Source organism: Notothenia coriiceps, unplaced genomic scaffold (assembly GCF_000735185.1).
Source record: "Notothenia coriiceps isolate Sejong01 unplaced genomic scaffold, NC01 NC01_scaffold00007371, whole genome shotgun sequence".
Lineage (NCBI taxonomy): Eukaryota > Metazoa > Chordata > Actinopteri > Perciformes > Nototheniidae > Notothenia > Notothenia coriiceps.
In genome coordinates, this window is record NW_011340072.1 from 401,173 (window position 1) to 418,178 (window position 17,006).

Below are 17,006 nucleotides of genomic sequence, written 5' to 3' on the forward strand. Positions count from 1 at the left end.
AAGATGTTTATTGTTTATGACAGATGTCGGAAGAATCTGAGCCCTGATGAGCGTTCACAACACAGTGCCCGCACATTTCTAGCTCATTCTGCTATTTTTTTTGTCCCGTTCCTGTCCATTTGTGTCTTTGCTTTGACAGTGTATGATAATGATAACAATTTGCTTTGTATTTCTTGTGAAGCACCATTATAGTTCGCTAAAAAAAAACGTTTTTAAGTACGTTGGTGAAGCAGGTCCAGTAACAGATCAGTAAGTTTAGTGGTCAGTGTGAAATAGAAAAATATGAAAGTAGTTGTACACTTCCATCTTTATAGTATGAATGGTGATTAAAAGTTGGCGACTGTAGCTGTGTTTGCTTCAACAAGGTTGCCTATCAAAGCTAATGCCCTGCTGCCTCAGAGTGAAATTAGGAATGTTTTCTAATTACATTTCGTTGGGAACCAATTATGTTAATATTTGGGTCTCATTGCGGCCAAAACCTGGACTTGGCTGGGCTGTAATAAAACGGGCACACGGAAGAATGTTAATGGACAGTTTGGGATCCCTCACTGTACCGTCAGTACTAAAGCAGACAGTCTCCTCACAGCCCTGCCTCTTCTCTGCCGGCTCACCAACAAGCCCTCTGCGCTTACAAAGGTCCTTCTGTAAAACTACTATGTGCTAATTGGACTGCTATACATGCATAGTGTTTCCTCCATGCCCCCCTTTTGGTCGTATCTGAAATGTCCACAATCATTACGAGTTCAGCTTCTAGTGGGCAGGATGTTGCAAGCACTAACCTTGCCTGTTGGTTGTGTAATATATAAAATATATTGGGCCAAATATGGTTCTTGAGTTACAGTTGGGATATCCAGAATCATAAATTTGATACTTGTTTTCTACAAAGACGATTTTTCTTTACCTGTCAATCCCCATGCCCCCGCAGGGGGCCAAACGCAACATCTTGCAAGAAACAGCGTGGCATAGCCACCATAGGGCCAGGGTGGGCCCTATGTCTTTTATTTTGAAACTGTACATCAGAATGTCCTGATTTTTTCTGAGTGACTAGGTGGGGTGGTCCTGCTATCACCCTGGAGTGAGATGAGTCTTTGATACTGGACAGTTTTTGTTTTATTCTCATCTAAAAACAGGGATGATAGCTCTTATGAGACTTCAAAGGTCTTTTATTTTCAAAATTGTACATCAGAATGTCCTGATTTTTTCCTGAGTGACTAGATGGGGTGTCCTGCTATCACTCTGGATTGAGATGAGTCTTTGATACTGGACAGTGTTTTGTTTTATTCTTATCTAAAAACAGGGATGATAGCTCATATAATGAGACTTCAAAGGTCTTTTATTTTGAAACTCTACATCAGAATGTCCTGATTTTTTCTGAGTGACTAGATGGGGTGTCCTGCTATCACTCTGGATTGAGATGAGTCTTTGATACTGGACAGTTTTTGTTTTATTCTCATCTAAATACAGAGGGATGATAGCTCTCATATATGAGGCAGTGTTTCCAGGACTCTACCGTAATACATAGGATATTCGCGCACCGCAATATCACGTGCGGGCTGGCTGACTAGGTTTTCCCGAGTGGAGGCTGGCTTGACCGCAGTCACATGTCGCTGCTGTTGAAAGATGATATCATTTACAGTACAATAGTTATAATGATGTGCACGTCTCTAAAAAGTTTTCAAAAAAAAAACTACCACCGTTTGATAAAGTAGGGTAGGCTACGCGTTTTTCTCTTTTTGTGCAGTGTAACTTTAGATGGCTAGCGTGTCCAGAAATTAAAATCGGCAAGATTTCTGTCGAAAGCATATTTTTAAACAATCAAATATCTTAACAGCATAAACCATATCAATGCCACATTTCCTCCTGGAACACAGAAACGTATAAGTAACGTTAGTTAAATGTCATATGAGCTGCGGCGGCTCGCAGCTCTCTGGCTCCGCTGTGAATGAGCGAGGAACTAAGGAACTGCTCATGTGAGGAACAAACGGAGCGAGCGCCCATCTCTCGCGAGGAACGACGCCGTTATCGGAATCTCTACAAACAACACGAGAATTCATCATTCACACGGTAATATAACCCAATCTTACACGGTACATGTGTTGTGTGCCAGCAAGAAGCCGACTCAAAATCATAGTTAATTGTTATTTCTTCAAACAGTTTACCATTCTTGTGGTACATTTTAGCGGCCTGTAGGCCTTACTAGCAAGCTAACCACCACGCTAGCTTGGACTCATTTGCAATGCTTCGGCTTTAACGTTAGCATGCAAGCTTGCAAATCAGATTTTGTAGTTGTGCTAATTTAGCTAACAATAGCTTGTATCTGTTTCTGCTCAGGCTAGCTAGTTAGCTTGACTTAATGCAAAGTTGCATGTCTTGCCGACATGCTGAAGTAATAACGTTAGCCAGCATACATCCGATGACATTATATAAAAGCCTTCTTACACGTCAATTTATATATTCTGGTTTGTTTTATTTCACTCACTTCACATTGTCAACATACCCCCGCCCAGTTAGCTAGCCGCTACGCTAGTTAGCTTACAAAGAAGTAATGTAAGCTGCTAACAATCCAACATTGTTAACTTAGTCAGGCCAGCAACACCTGATCCTTGCATTTTTATAGTTTGCTATCTAACGTGAGAGAAGCAGGGTTTTTCCAGAACAGCTGTAGCCCACACTGACCTCCCATAGCTACCAGAGTTTGCTGAAGCTAACATCGGCTGTTAATAAAAGGCTCTTGGACTAGGCTGTTTCATGTCATTTGTGCTTGATATGAAATGATAATACATATGAAAACGACATTGCACTTGAATATCTATAGTGGATTTCAATGTGCCCATACATGTAAAGAGGAATCCAGGAGAAGGCGGGCATATCATGTAACTGGCGTGACTGTAACTCGTGTTGGTCTCTGGAAATATGTGGATGCTACAAACGTGTAAAATAAATGCATTTTTGTTCAGAGTTTAAGTGATTGAGTATGAAATTCATGCCTTCATTTCCCCACAAACCATAAGGCAAAGGGAATTATCATTGTAAGTGTGTTATTCCCCAGATTATTTAATAAGGTCACTACCATGGCATATAACTGTATGAAGTTGTTTGAGTCTTTTTGGAGGTGGTGGTGAATATTGTTTACATACATGTATCTTATGATGTCGACCTAAATGTACCTCTACTCACGTTAGAGCTGTTATTTTAACTTGACTATTATCATAGCCAAAATAACTTCACAACAACTATATTTTCCTCATGTAGAAAATGTTGAAGAAAACATAAATGTAATCATTCAAACTCATGGTTACCATTTTTTCAACATCAGTTATTGACGTTGACAATGTATAATGTTACATCCATTAACTCGGACCAAAGCTCAATTAACTCTCAAAAATCATAGTACACTTAAATACAGAGAAATGACAGAGAATTGCTAAAGACTAGTCCTGTAAGAAACACTTTCCTTTAAAAAAACCTGAATTGTCCAAACAAGTGAAATGCAGTGAATGAATTCTATGAGATTGGTTCAGTCCTTTCACAAACAAAATACATAATATGTGCATAGTCATCAGTAATGCAGACCCAGCCGAAAGATAGTCTGCTTTATAGTAGCATTTCAGTGAGTAAATAGTTTTCTGTCTTGGTAACTTAACCAAGTTTTCCTGTTATCTAATTTCAGCTGTGAACAATGTCTGAACAAGAGTTGGAGGAAATTGTGCAAATAACAGTGGAGGATTTTAACCAGGATGACCGGACAGGTAAGATTCTTGTGAAACAATATTAAACGTATCTATTTAGTGTATAGGGAATTGATGAATGTTTAAATTCTCTATACATTTTACCAGATATTGTTAAGTTACTTATTGGGCAAATGCAGCACAATCAAACATGGACATTTAATCGGTAATATTTTACAAATTCTCAAGTAATTGATGTTTTTGTGTGAGCTTGCTTGATGCTTAGCGTTTACTGTACAACTATGTTATTCAAAAGTTGCATAATGCACATTTTATTTTAGTTTGAGACTCGGTATCATCAGACACTAAAGTTGTGCCTTTTTAATTGGAGCGTAAGCAAAGCTTACATCTAGGCATCCCATAGTGAAATCGAACAATGCAGCTGTCATTTGTTATTTTGAGTGTGTCTTTATATTTGATTCATGTCAGACCTGCTGGACAATCATGAAGACGACGAAGAAAAGCCTCAGAAGAAAAAGAGGAAATTAAGCACCAGCCAAGAGAATAACAACAATAACCAAGACATATCTCTTATTAAGGTACCAACTCTGTCCAAAGCTTATATTTTTTTATATATTTAAAAGTATATGATTTGTGAGTTGAATAACACACACAGCATGTTCTTATTTGTGATTCCAGAACCTGTTGGACTCTTTCACTGCATCAATCAGCCAGCGACTGGAGGGAATTGAATCAAAGTTATACTCTCTGGATGCTACGTGCAAAGCCCTTGGACGCAAACTGGACAGCATGGTGCCATGTGCAAAGAGTCCTATCCAGGTTCCTATGGTGGCAGGGTCTCCGCAGGGGGCCACTCAAACTTGGAACAAAGTGAGATGGTAAGATACAAGTCTTTACATCCGAGTGCATTTCGCACAAATTGAACATTGTCTTCATTCAGGTTTAGAGTGCAGGAAACATGGTGATGAATTACAATTGTGAGGCTTTTGTTGGTGTCAGCTTCTATCATGCAAAATAATTTTCATTTGAGTCATCTTACAAAGCTGCATTGTGATTGCAGGAGCCAGCAGAACCAAATTAGTTAAACCTTGTTAAAGTGCAATGCATTCCGACATCATCTAACTGCTACCTTTTGATTTTCTCCTTCAGCGTTGTACCACAAACAAATGTGATAGTGAGCAGTGAACACCCAAAGGGCACTATGCAAGAAGAAACACCTCTGGAGAATCTGCTCAGCAAGTGAGTGGCTCACATTCACACAATATGCTTTGTATGAACTAAGGTCAGAAATGTGTAAAGCCTTCCCAACAAAGTGCATTTCCCACCAGGCAATCGAGGACTTTATAGTATCTGAATTACTTAAACCAGGTGGTTGCTGCAGTGATCTGTCTGTTTGTGAGTTCTACTGATTTCAAATGTGTGCTTCTCTACAGCACGGTGGCCAGGAAGCGTCACAACACAATCCTTGTAAAGGTCCCGGGGCCAGATGATAGTCAGGAAGAACAAGACAGCGGCTCAGAGGCCAGTGACACTGTTTCAAATGGTGGCCATTCCAGCAATGCGCAAAATGGCCAAAATGTCACACTCATCACGCTCAACTCAGAAGGTATGACTTAGACGCACATTTAACATGTATGTTATTACTCTTGTTCCCTTTTGGTAATTCGATACAAACGAGCCCATTGGCTCAAATGCATAGCTGTTAGTTAACCTTTAACTGCGGCTTGGTTATCACATATTGAATCATGCTTTACGAGCTGGTACTGCATCTTCCATCACGTACCTCACAGGTGATTGTTGGGCCATCTAGGCCCAATGAAATGAACATTGATTGTTTTGTAATCATTTAATATTTTTTCTTACGTGGCAACCCTTTCAGATGGTGTCCATATGGGAAGGCAAGCAGTGTTGATGAGTCATATTCACACCCTGTGGTTCTGACTGTGTTGATCTACGTGATTGGTCACTCTTTTTTTCATTAGTTTTGCTCAGTAATTCTTGCTGAGCCAGACATTTCTGAATGGGAAAACCTAAATTAAGTCCACATTGTTTTGAACTGTGTTGCTATTAGTTGTGATTGTTTGGTTGGGTATTTTCAGCGGACTAGGGAAGTTCCTGGTTGTCTTCAAAGGCAAACTATTAATCATTTATTTGCAGCTGTGGGTTACCATGATAAAACTGTTAGTCAGCATTAGCTAGACGGTACCATATGGTGTTCAAAACAGTGTGTCCCCTTCTTTGTTTGTGTGTTTTTGTGTGTGGTGGATTTAACTTTTAACATACGCAGTGATCAAACAGCCAAACCACGCATTCAGTTTTAAATGATCTTTGATAATAACACAGTTGTGACTCCTCTAATTCCATTTACTGCCACATGGGAGTGCTATTGTCTAACATGAATTATCGTATAGGCTCTGCTATATAACTAAGTGTAGTATTTTTTCAATAAGGGAAACCTGCTACCAGTATTTAACAGGCCACATGTTTCCTGAAAGAGAGCTGTTTGAACTGTTCCCTCTCCTGTTCTTAGATGATTACCCAGTGGGCACCTGGTTGGGAGACGAGAACAACCCCGAGATGCGAGTTCGTTGTCCGGTGTCTGCAGCTGATATGCTCCATATCACCACAAACTGTCGCACAGCGGAGAAAATGGCGCTGACACTGTTGGACTACCTGTTCCACCGGGAAGTCCAGGCCATGTCCAACCTGTCTGGCCAGGGCAAACACGGCAAGAAGCAGCTGGACCCGCTCATGATCTATGGCATTCGATGTGAGTTCTTCTCTAACCATCTGGTATTAACAAGTATCAATTTTATGCAGCCTGCTTCACTTTGTGATAGATTGACAAAGTAGAGCTGGACCTGGCAATCACTCCATGATAAGCAGGTTCATAAAAAGGACTGTCTTTATATGTACAGTAGGATGGCAAAATGACCATCCAGTAACCTCCAAGGTGGCGTCTAGTCACCAGTGTTTTTATTACACACGTTCAGCGTAGTTTAATTTATACTAATACATCTGACTCAGCTGCGGTTTTAATCCTTGCCCCTAACAGCAATAAATGAACTCTCTGAGACCTTCCCACATTTCATCTTCGTTCCATTATAAAGCGGCACCAAATTTATCACAGAAATAGACTGCAGTCTGTATTCCCAAGGCGGGTTACAACAACATGCATTCATCCTTGCACATGCATTAATGGGCAACACATTTTATAACATACCAGACTGTAAATGACAAGCACATGTCTGCTAGAAAGATCCTAATGGAGTCCCCCTCAATTCAGTGAACGCTTTGATTCCTGATGAAACACAGTCAGGGCTATGATGATAGACAGACAGATATTTATTAAAGTCCTTTGGCTATGCACTATTTTTATTCGTCCCACATTGCAGTGTGAAGATGGGCTGAGATAGCTTTAGCCTTTCCTTCAGAGTAGCTTGTGCCCTCTGCAGGAGGATTTAATAAAAATCCCCCATGGCATACATAGAGGTATGCAGAGGCTGGAGCTGGGCCAGGTGACTTTTGGGTGACTCATTCTTGAGGAAAAAAAGGAATGAGGGCGCAAGTGCCATGCCTGCCTGTACAGGACCCTTCAGTTGTTTTAAGGGTTACCATAAACTGCCATCCTAATATCCATAGCAACCCCACAGCAATCCCTCTGTCTTGTTTTCCCTCAGGCTGTAGCTTGGTAGTTAATTTATGGAGAAGTGAACTGTCAATGCGCTCACCCCTTTTTAAACTGTTAATACCACTGAGGTAGACAAACACTTAATGCAGCTGCATCCATTCTCACCTCCTCATATCTCCATTGAGGCAAGTAAGGACTGTCACAGTGCTGTGTTAACACTGCATGTCAAGAGTAAGTGGAGCAGAAGTAAACAGGACCAGGACAGTTTCTTCCTTCAGTTTTCATAAAAATCACAGTCAAAATTTGAATTGACAAATTCTAACAAGTGTTGCACCTGGTTTGACTTTCTAACAGCAATTGTGGCATTACACCAATGTGGTAGCACTTCATCATAATCAGCATATTGAACCGGGAAAGATCATGGAAAATACCCACATCAAAAGGTGTGTGAGAGTTGAGTACTTTAAATACAATCTATTTTTAATTGCTTCAAAACAAAACGGGAGGAAATCAACCTTTGAAATAAATAATTTCCCTTTTTTAGAATCAAACAATTAAAAAATATCTTTACTATTTAAGTATTTGGTGTCATACTCTCTCAGTCTCAAAAATAGTCTGTTGCTTTCTTTAGCTGTGACAGTTGGAATTCAATCTCAATGTTTTGCGTCCCTCAAGTAGCTTGCAAACATGATGGCAAGCTACATAAATGGTTGTATGACAAGTTCCAACCTTCAGATTTAATGGTGAGATATCTAAACATTTCAGCAGACAATTCAGCCTGTGATATTATTTCCTGTGAATTATCCTGACTGCTATAAATTGTTCTACTGATATTACCTTCAAGTTCAGGTGATGGCAGGGACATGAACATGTACAGTCCAGTTTGCCTGCTTACTCCAGTAAAGCTCATTTAGTTTCCTGTACTACTGAAACCGAAAGGAGGAGGCAAATGAATGGAAGGTGCATTGCCGGGGGAAAAGGGCAAATCCATAACACAGAAATGTGCAAATGAGAAAGTTGTAATGCACCCATTTACAAACAAGCCGACACTATTTAATTATGTATACAGTATGGGATGACCTTTGATCTCTTTGTGTCCCAACAGGCCATTTGTTCCACAAATTTGGCATCACAGAATCAGACTGGTACCGCATCAAGCAGAGCATCGACTCAAAGTGTCGCACCGCCTGGAGACGCAAGCAGCGCGGCCAGAGTCTTGCTGTCAAGAGCTTTTCCAAACGCACGCCTCGGAGTTCAGCCTCAGGTAAAGCACAGATATTATCAGAGGGCTTGTCCTTCTGTGCAGAATCACAACTGCACATGCTGTAGGATGTCAACTTGTTGTGTGTGTATATGTGTGTTTGTGTAGTTCTTCATATGTAGATGCGTTGTTGAAACGTAATAACAATAGCAATTCCCCACCCCACGTACCCCACTGCATTAATACTAGGACAACTGATTTTCTAACTACTCGAACTACTAAATCTGCTTTAAGATTGGATTATTTGACGGAGAGTGCAGCAATATGAAAGAGACAAACGCCAACAGTCAACCCAGGATGTATGGCAAATCACGAAATACAGATATTAAGTTAATGATAAGATGAGCAATCTTATGACTGGAATACATTTCATCAAGATCACTAGATCATATTAATAAAAATATCCCATTTCAAGAAAAACCAAAGCTTCAACTTCTTGTGAAATATTTGGGAGAGGGCACAATAAGATTCTATGATCTGTATGTTCTTAAAAAAAAAAAACACCTACTTGGCTCCAGTCTTTATTGAGTGATTATGTTGCAATGTTTCAGCGACTGTTTTCTAATCAAATAAGGTTTAAAATTCAACTAGTGACCCAAAAAGAGACATCTGCTATTATTTATTTCTATTCCTCATCGGCCAGTGACACCCTCATTGGTTTTTAGTTTGGAATTTGTTTCAGTGGTGGAGCCTGTTTCATTACTTGATTCTAAACTTTGATCTGACAAATTGAACTTGTGCTCAGCCAGTTTGAAAGGAATGTTTTTTAGTTTTCTCTATTAAGGATAGCCACCAATGAATAGTCATTTTTACTAAGCATCGTAGAGACTTAGCATTACACTTGTCCAAATAAATAGGGTGCAGATTCTGAGTTGCTCAATATTTGCATACCAGTGAACTACAGAGATTCGTACATGCTACCCTTTATCATAAATTGGCTGTTTTTATTCACTAAAAGACAAATGATTCCCAATAAAAGTCCACTTTTCTCTTTGTGCCCGTTATAAATGTGTAAATAGTCAACAAACACAGGAAGCTTGAAACTGAATACAGATGGTTGTAATCTGCACACAAAGCCTGCTGTCCTTCCATCCCTGCGAGCCATCACCTCTCACCTCTGACCAGCAAGAAATAAGACTGCAGGGGAAACCCAAATATCCTGTGAGCGCACACTAGGGGTGGATTGTCAGCCCTTCCTTTTCAGGCCACACACACCCCAGAGTGTACACCAAAATAGTAGTTCAGATGTTGCATGCACAAACATGCTAAAACGCACACCAAACAATCATTTCTTATTAAATCCGATTACATGTTAATGGACCGGAAAGAGGTAATGCTCCTGCTTTTTAAAACCATTACTTATCAGTGAACCCGCAAGAAGCACTCAGACCAAAACTGTAGTTTTCACAAGCCACCTGGCTTTAGCTTCCTCGTCTGGCAAACCAAAGCACTGATGATTATTTACATAACAGTTCATAGCAGTAATAACGAAAGATGGAGGACAGCCTTCCTTTTTAAAGCAAAACAGAACTTTGGAGGTGCATGCGAAGTAAATATCAAGCAGAAATATTGTATTTGGCTATTATTATTTTTTTTATACGTTTTTTTTATTACTGACTGCTTTTCTTAGCTCTGTTAACTGCTGCATGGTATGATACCAGAAATGACCCAACATCCTCCTCCAGAATGGTCTTTTAACAAAACAGTTTTTTTTCTTTTGGGCCTTTGTTGCAGATGACACTGTCCCCGAGCATTTTTTTGATGTCTTTGCTTGCTTTCTTGAGATCTTTTAGTAGTTTCAGAGCTGCAGTGGATGATGAGACTGGTCCATGCAGGGGCTTCAGGCTGCTGGTGTGAAAGCGGGTGTTTAGACTGAGGCCTGGAGTTTGTGTTTGGCTGCTAGACCATGAGTGTGTTTGGATGGCTAGCTGGAGAATCCTTGTTGTGTATTTAGGCGTTTGATGAAGTATAAACACGGCATCATCCAGCAGATGGCCTGGCAATTGGCCAGTTGTTGTTCTTTTTTTCTGAGGAGGTTGCTAAGGCTCCTTGCATGATGTGTGGGTCTGTGTCAGTTTGTGTGTCCTTATTTCTTATGTGGAATCACTTTCAATGTACTCCTGACCTACTTTTACTGTACACATGACAATTCTGTCTGTCCTAACCAGAGGGAGGCATGGGAGACGAAACGGGACACATTGAGGCTGCTACCCAGCAGACCTTGCACTACACACTGGCCAATCAACAAGTCCAGTTCCACCGTATCGGCGAGGATGGACAAGTTCAAGTGGTGAGTGTCAGACATGCCATCCTTCACTGTTTCTCTCAATCCATTAGCAGACATCTGTATTTTTTGGAAAACACATTTAAAGTAGTCTCTCGAACACCAGCAACGCTTACTATTACACTCGCTGATGTTATATGAGGGTCTCATAGAGCAGGGTTTGTAGTTTAGGCTGAAAGTTCATTCCACCCACCAAGGTGACACATGCAGTGTTCTGCAGGGATATAGTGCAGCTTATGTCAATGAAGGCGTTGCCCAATCTCAACGAGGGAATGACCTTGGACAGCTGCTATGGCCAAAGGTCACAACAAGGCCCACTACAGCGCTAAGGGTGGGCGGGCAAGGAGGAAGTGACCGCATCTTTCATATCTTGTACCCTAAATAACCAAAAATACACTTTGAACCAGTGAGGAAGTGATTATTCCTTGATTTAACTACCGTAATTTTCGGACTATAAGGCGCACCTGAATATAAGCTGCAGCAGCTAAATTGAATGATGTGTACATATATAAGCCGCACTGGACTATAAGCCGCAGGTGTTTTAATGTTTAATAACCATATGTAAGGGTTCGTGCACAGAGGGGATTGTCGGGAAAGAGATGGCTGTTTGAGGAAGCTCCCATTTATTAACATTTCAACAAACAAGTTGCATATTTGCATAACGTATTCAAGTGTTACCATTTAGTGCAATAGTAGCTACAGAACATGTACTGTGCTGTGTAAACTGTACTGTATCACATAGCGTTTCAGACACACAAACTTTTCAACTTTCAAACTTAAACGGTGCGCTCCCAGCGCACGTACCGGCAGTGATCTACAGCAGTGGTTTTCAACCAGTGGTGCGGGGACAAACTGTCTCGCTCTCGTAATGTCTGTCTGTCTTGCTCTCGTTCTGTCTCTCGTACCACTCTCGGTTCCACTTTTACTTTTGCGCGCTACCTGTCTCACTCTTTTCCGGCCTCCAGCTCTTCCTGCTGGAACCCGCCGCTTAAAGGTGGGGGGCGCGGACCGGCCATAGAGCCCATAGAGTTAAAGGTGGTGGACTGTAACCTGTAAAATCCATAGATTTAGGAGGTCCCCTAGTGGCCGTTAGCTGTACAAATCCATAGATTAGCCGCAACGTTATATAAGCCGCAGGGTCGAAAAATGGGAAAAAAGGCGCAGCTTATAGTCCGAAAATTACGGTAAATGGCATCTTGAAAGTCTTAAGGAAATCCCTTTTTAGAGGTAACATTTCCTATATTAATCCATTGTTTATAAATTAGGTTATTAATTGAGTGAAAACAGCTGGTCCCAGTTTGTATACTTTTTAAATATTCAAACAGCTGTTTAAGGATACACACAAGCTGTGAGATGTATTTCATAAGAGCTTTTTATGAAGAAATGAATAATTCTTTTTTGCATATTTGTCGATTGCAAAGCCGGTGTTACCAACTAAAACAAATCTATTATAAAAAAATAACACATGATCTGAATATAATTCTTGCACATTTAAGGGAAATGTTCTGCCTCATCTACGCATTGCATGTGATGACAGTGCAGAATTAGTTGGCTCACTTTATCAAGGAAGGATAATAAATGGTGGGCGGAGTGTATTAAAGGGTGCAGCTGAGCTTGAAATGTATTTAATACAGCAGGGGAAATCATAAATACTTACTGGCTGTGAATCAGCGCTGCATCCATCGTCTGATAGTTAATCAACTAAATGTGTTCCCAGATTACACTAATTTATTATTTTTAATCACATTCAGTACATTGATTCGCAAGAAAAGCTGAGTTCACAATTTTGTTTAAAAGTCTTATTCTTATATGAACATTGTACCCCAAATAAAACATGAATAGCTTGCTACTTGGCTGAGCTACAACACGTGCTAGCTCAGTGGTGCCGTTGTAGGTTCAATAGAAAGAAAGTAGTTCCTTAATGAAAGCTCATGATTTCTGGAAAACCACATAGCTGTGTGCTTTGTGCAACACAGTCTAATGTAGGTGCATTATATTCAACATACCTACGGTTGATATCTCCAAAATTCAGCAGCTCACAACAATGCAATTCTGATACATATTAACTACAGGTAAACAACAAATATTTCTCTAACGACTGAAGCCTCTTGCACAATTTTGAATACATTGCAAATTATAAGCATTTTGAATTTGATCTCTTATATTAGCCACACTTTTAAAATGAATTTGTTATTTGCTGTAATGAAGAGGAGGAATGTTTACAGCAAACAAACAAACCCAGTTGTATTGTTCATTTGGGGGACTGAATATTGTTTAAGGGCACACTACAAAACATTTCTTTCAATCACATTAATGAATAATTGTACAATGACTGTATTTAGATTTCTTTATAGTTAAAGAAAGTGTTTAGGAATAAAGGAAAACAGGTCTTTGCAGATGTCTTCATTTCTTGACCACCTTGATGTAATTGTTCCAGCTTTAGACGTCTCATTCTTCCTCCGTGCCTTTCAGATCCCACAGGGTCAGCTGCACATTGCCCAGGTGCCACAAGGAGAGGAAGTGCAGATCACACAGGACAGTGAGGTAAGCGTGTTTTTGTGTTTGTGAGAATGAAAGAGAAAAGGAGAAACAGTCAGCCACACCTTTTCTTGAGTCATCCTTCCTGATGAATTAGGTGTCTAAGCAAACATGTTGGTCCGGAGAGTTTCTCTCCAGACGGCATTAAACTGTAGCAGTTAACTTGTGCTTGAGAAAGAAGTGGTTTCCTGGGAAGTGGTTTATTTTACTATGTTCATGTCAGTATGTTGCGTTTGAAGTTTGGTTTGTACTTTTGTTGTCTTCGGGCTATCTGATAACTCGCTTCATTTAACTGGCTATTTGAAATAATCAATTACATCTGTGTGAGCACGTAGATTCAGAAAAATGCACTCTAGATTTTTCCATGACTCTACAGACAGAAATACTTCAGTTTTGTATACATGTGAATGGTAAAATTGACGTTTTAGCATTAATGAATTAATAATTGATTAATTAAACAAGTTGCATGAATACTGTACACCTACATTTTGCAGAAATAAAAACACTTCTTAAACATTTTATTAGTCAAAACCGTAGACTGGTGTCCAGCACATTACTCTACAGAGCTATAGTTCCCTTCTGATAAAGCTCTCTTTCACATTGAAATCTCGCCAAGTGTTTCTTAAGGAAATCACTGTTGGTCCCTCATAGTTCTGTGGAAGAAGATTTTTTTTCACATGTTTTAGACTTTAGGCTATTTTCCTTTGTAATAAACAAAATGTACAGCCTTTCACCACAGCACAGTATTCTTTTCATCTGTCAAAAAGGTTTGTTAACCATTTACGATTTCCGTTTTTGAGCCCTCTATTTTTTATTTGCCCATACAAATAGCCATCCCCATGAACCTCAGTAATACCTGACAACATTTAAGTCATTAGTGAATTTAAGCAAAAGCAGATGTTGTGTAATGTTTATAACTTCCTGCATGGGGTTATGACTTTTGTTTTGTACATAATGCCCAGGTGTCTCGTGCCCCCACCAGACATGCACTCTGCATGCACACACAGCTGTGGCATGTATCTAATTCCAAACCACAGCGACTGCTAAAGAGGAAATTCCTCATCAGGATCACTGTTAGTTTTTTTTTCAGGGACGTGGTTTATGTCAGGGCGCCAATCTATGTACAGTACACCCACACGCATGTAACCACATACTGTATAAGACACGTGCCACACATAAATTACAGCTTGACATATGTGCAAAAGCGCTTGACACCTTGACGCAGTGCTTTTCTAATTTCCTGTTCAGTTGTGCTAAAGGAGAAAGAAATGCACGATTGAGTGAAGAGAGAAGGAGGCAGAAAAAGCTCTGAAGCCTTGCCTGCTCTTTGTGTCTGAGCCCAGATATTGTTCTCCTCTCTTTCCTATTCCATGACATTGTTTGTTTTTTTGAGTTCAAAGCTTAGCAACAAAATCCCACTCCTTCCAACTGCCACTCATAGAATATGTTTTCATTAGGAACGGGCCCCTTTCATCAAAGCCATTGGTTTCAGCATGCTTAAAAAGGAAATGAGCTGTTTGAAAGATTACACTGTTCTCTCACCATATGGCAGCCCCAAAATCATTCGATATATATACATGAAATCAATTAGCAAGAGAAAACAACTGAGAGTTGAGGTTGTATAAATAACGCTTAAAGGATGTTCTCTCTTATGCGGTCTTGTTAACATCACTGTGGGAGTTCAGAAATGTAACAATGGTCATTGCATCTTGATGAGATTGCGATAAGCTTGTGCCTTTTTTAAATGGGTTTTTGTTTTTGTTTACAAGAGCCTTGGTGAAGCCAGAAATGACACAAGTGTTATTTACAAGGACATGCCAACAACTCAAACTCTTATGTCATCGGGTATAAAAACTCTTCTTCTAAACCCTGGAAGCTTAAAAACCTTTAAAAGCTGTTGTGATACTGAGTCACTTACTTAACACTGTCATGCAAGATTATCTCATAATCACACTCTCACCGTAGCACCACTAAATGCCTTGGATTACCTTGTGACAATTCCTAATGAGGGAGTCCTTAAGGGCAATATGAGGGCAAAGAAATGGGCAAGATGTTTTAATTTTATGGCTCAATGATATTGTGTGTATTTTGAAATGACGTATATTCCCTTTATTTATTTTTTTACAGGGAAATCTTCAGATCCACCAAGTACATGTCGGTCAGGATGGACAGGTAAGAATATGTTCAGAGTAATCTAAATCATTTAAATTCACTTAGGAATCCATGCTCATGATAAACCACATATTTTTGCCTTACTTCTTATTTTTGTGCATAATGTACAAATCCGTCAAAAACAAAGGCTGTATATCACCAAGTGTTGGACAATCTAGAATCTTCTTTCCATTTATTTACCTCGATTTAACACAAAAACAAAATCACTGAAGAGTCCAAATAGGACCTGATTTATCTTTAACTCCCTTCATGCACTTCCACTTTAAGTTGTGGTTCTAAAAACGACATTGGTCTTAGTTGTTCAGCTTTTTTCAATTACCGTAATTTTCGGACTATAAGGCGCACCTGAATATAAGCTGCAGCAGCTAAATTGAATGATGTGTACATATATAAGCCGCACTGGACTATAAGCCGCAGGTGTTTTAATGTTTAATTACCATATGTAAGGGTTCGTGCACAGAGGGGATTGTCGGGAAAGAGATGGCTGTTTGAGGAAGCTCCCATTTATTAACATTTCAACAAACAAGTTGCATATTTGCATAACGTATTCAAGTGTTACCATTTAGTGCAATAGTAGCTACAGAAGATGTACTGTGCTGTGTAAACTGTACTGTATCACATAGCGTTTCAGACACACAAACTTTTCAACTTTCAAACTTAAACGGTGCGCTCCCAGCGCACGTACCGGCAGTGATCTACAGCAGTGGTTTTCAACCAGTGGTACGGGGACAAACTTTCTCGCTCTCGTAATGTCTGTCTGTCTTGCTCTCGTTCTGTCTCTCGTACCACTCTCGGTTCCACTTTTACTTTTGCGCGCTACCTGTCTCACTCTTTTCCGGCCTCCAGCTTTTCCTGCTGGAGCCCGCCGCTTAAAGGTGGGGGGCGCGGACCGGCCATAGAGCCCATAGAGTTAAAGGTGGTGGACTGTAACCTGTAAAATCCATAGATTTAGGAGGTCCCCTAGTGGCCGTTAGCTGTAAAAATCCATAGATTAGCCTCACCGTTATATAAGCCGCAGGGTCGAAAAAAGGCGCGGCTTATAGTCCGAAAATTACGGTACATTTAGTTTTTCTATTTCACTGCACTCGTGTTTGTCTGAATTGCAGTGAAGCACAGTGACTTCTGTGTACGAGGATGTCACATTCATACACTCTATGTTGCTGTGAGTGTGGTGGCCCTGATGCGTGTGTGTGAGGAATATTTTGCTGAAGGTTTTGCCAATGAGCATTCACGAGCGTCACATTCTAGACCTTTGTCCTGAAGGAAGAGGTAAAAACATGCTTCAACTGCCTCACTAAAAATTACAGGCCTGTTAGGCGCTCTAAGGGTAGGCTGTTATGGGTCAGGGGGGACTTCAGAGATTGTATCCAAGGTTTACATGGATGTAAAGAGAAATACTTTATTGAAAACAAATGTTCCGACTTCAAGTGC

At 40.1% G+C, this 17,006-nt stretch overlaps 1 protein-coding gene across 1 annotated transcript; it reads left to right on the forward strand.

Annotated features, from left to right (window-relative positions):
* Nucleotides 1-1,680: 1,680 nt before the first annotated feature.
* Nucleotides 1,681-15,611, forward strand: banp (BTG3 associated nuclear protein). The gene is made up of 11 exons (XM_010769484.1): nt 1,681-2,064; nt 3,671-3,749; nt 4,158-4,267; nt 4,368-4,567; nt 4,839-4,928; nt 5,123-5,295; nt 6,220-6,459; nt 8,426-8,584; nt 10,750-10,871; nt 13,338-13,409; nt 15,531-15,611. Exons 2-11 carry the CDS (start codon nt 3,680-3,682, stop codon nt 15,594-15,596), a joined length of 1,302 nt encoding a protein of 433 aa, XP_010767786.1. The 5' UTR covers nt 1,681-2,064; nt 3,671-3,679; the 3' UTR covers nt 15,597-15,611.
* Nucleotides 15,612-17,006: the final 1,395 nt, after the last annotated feature.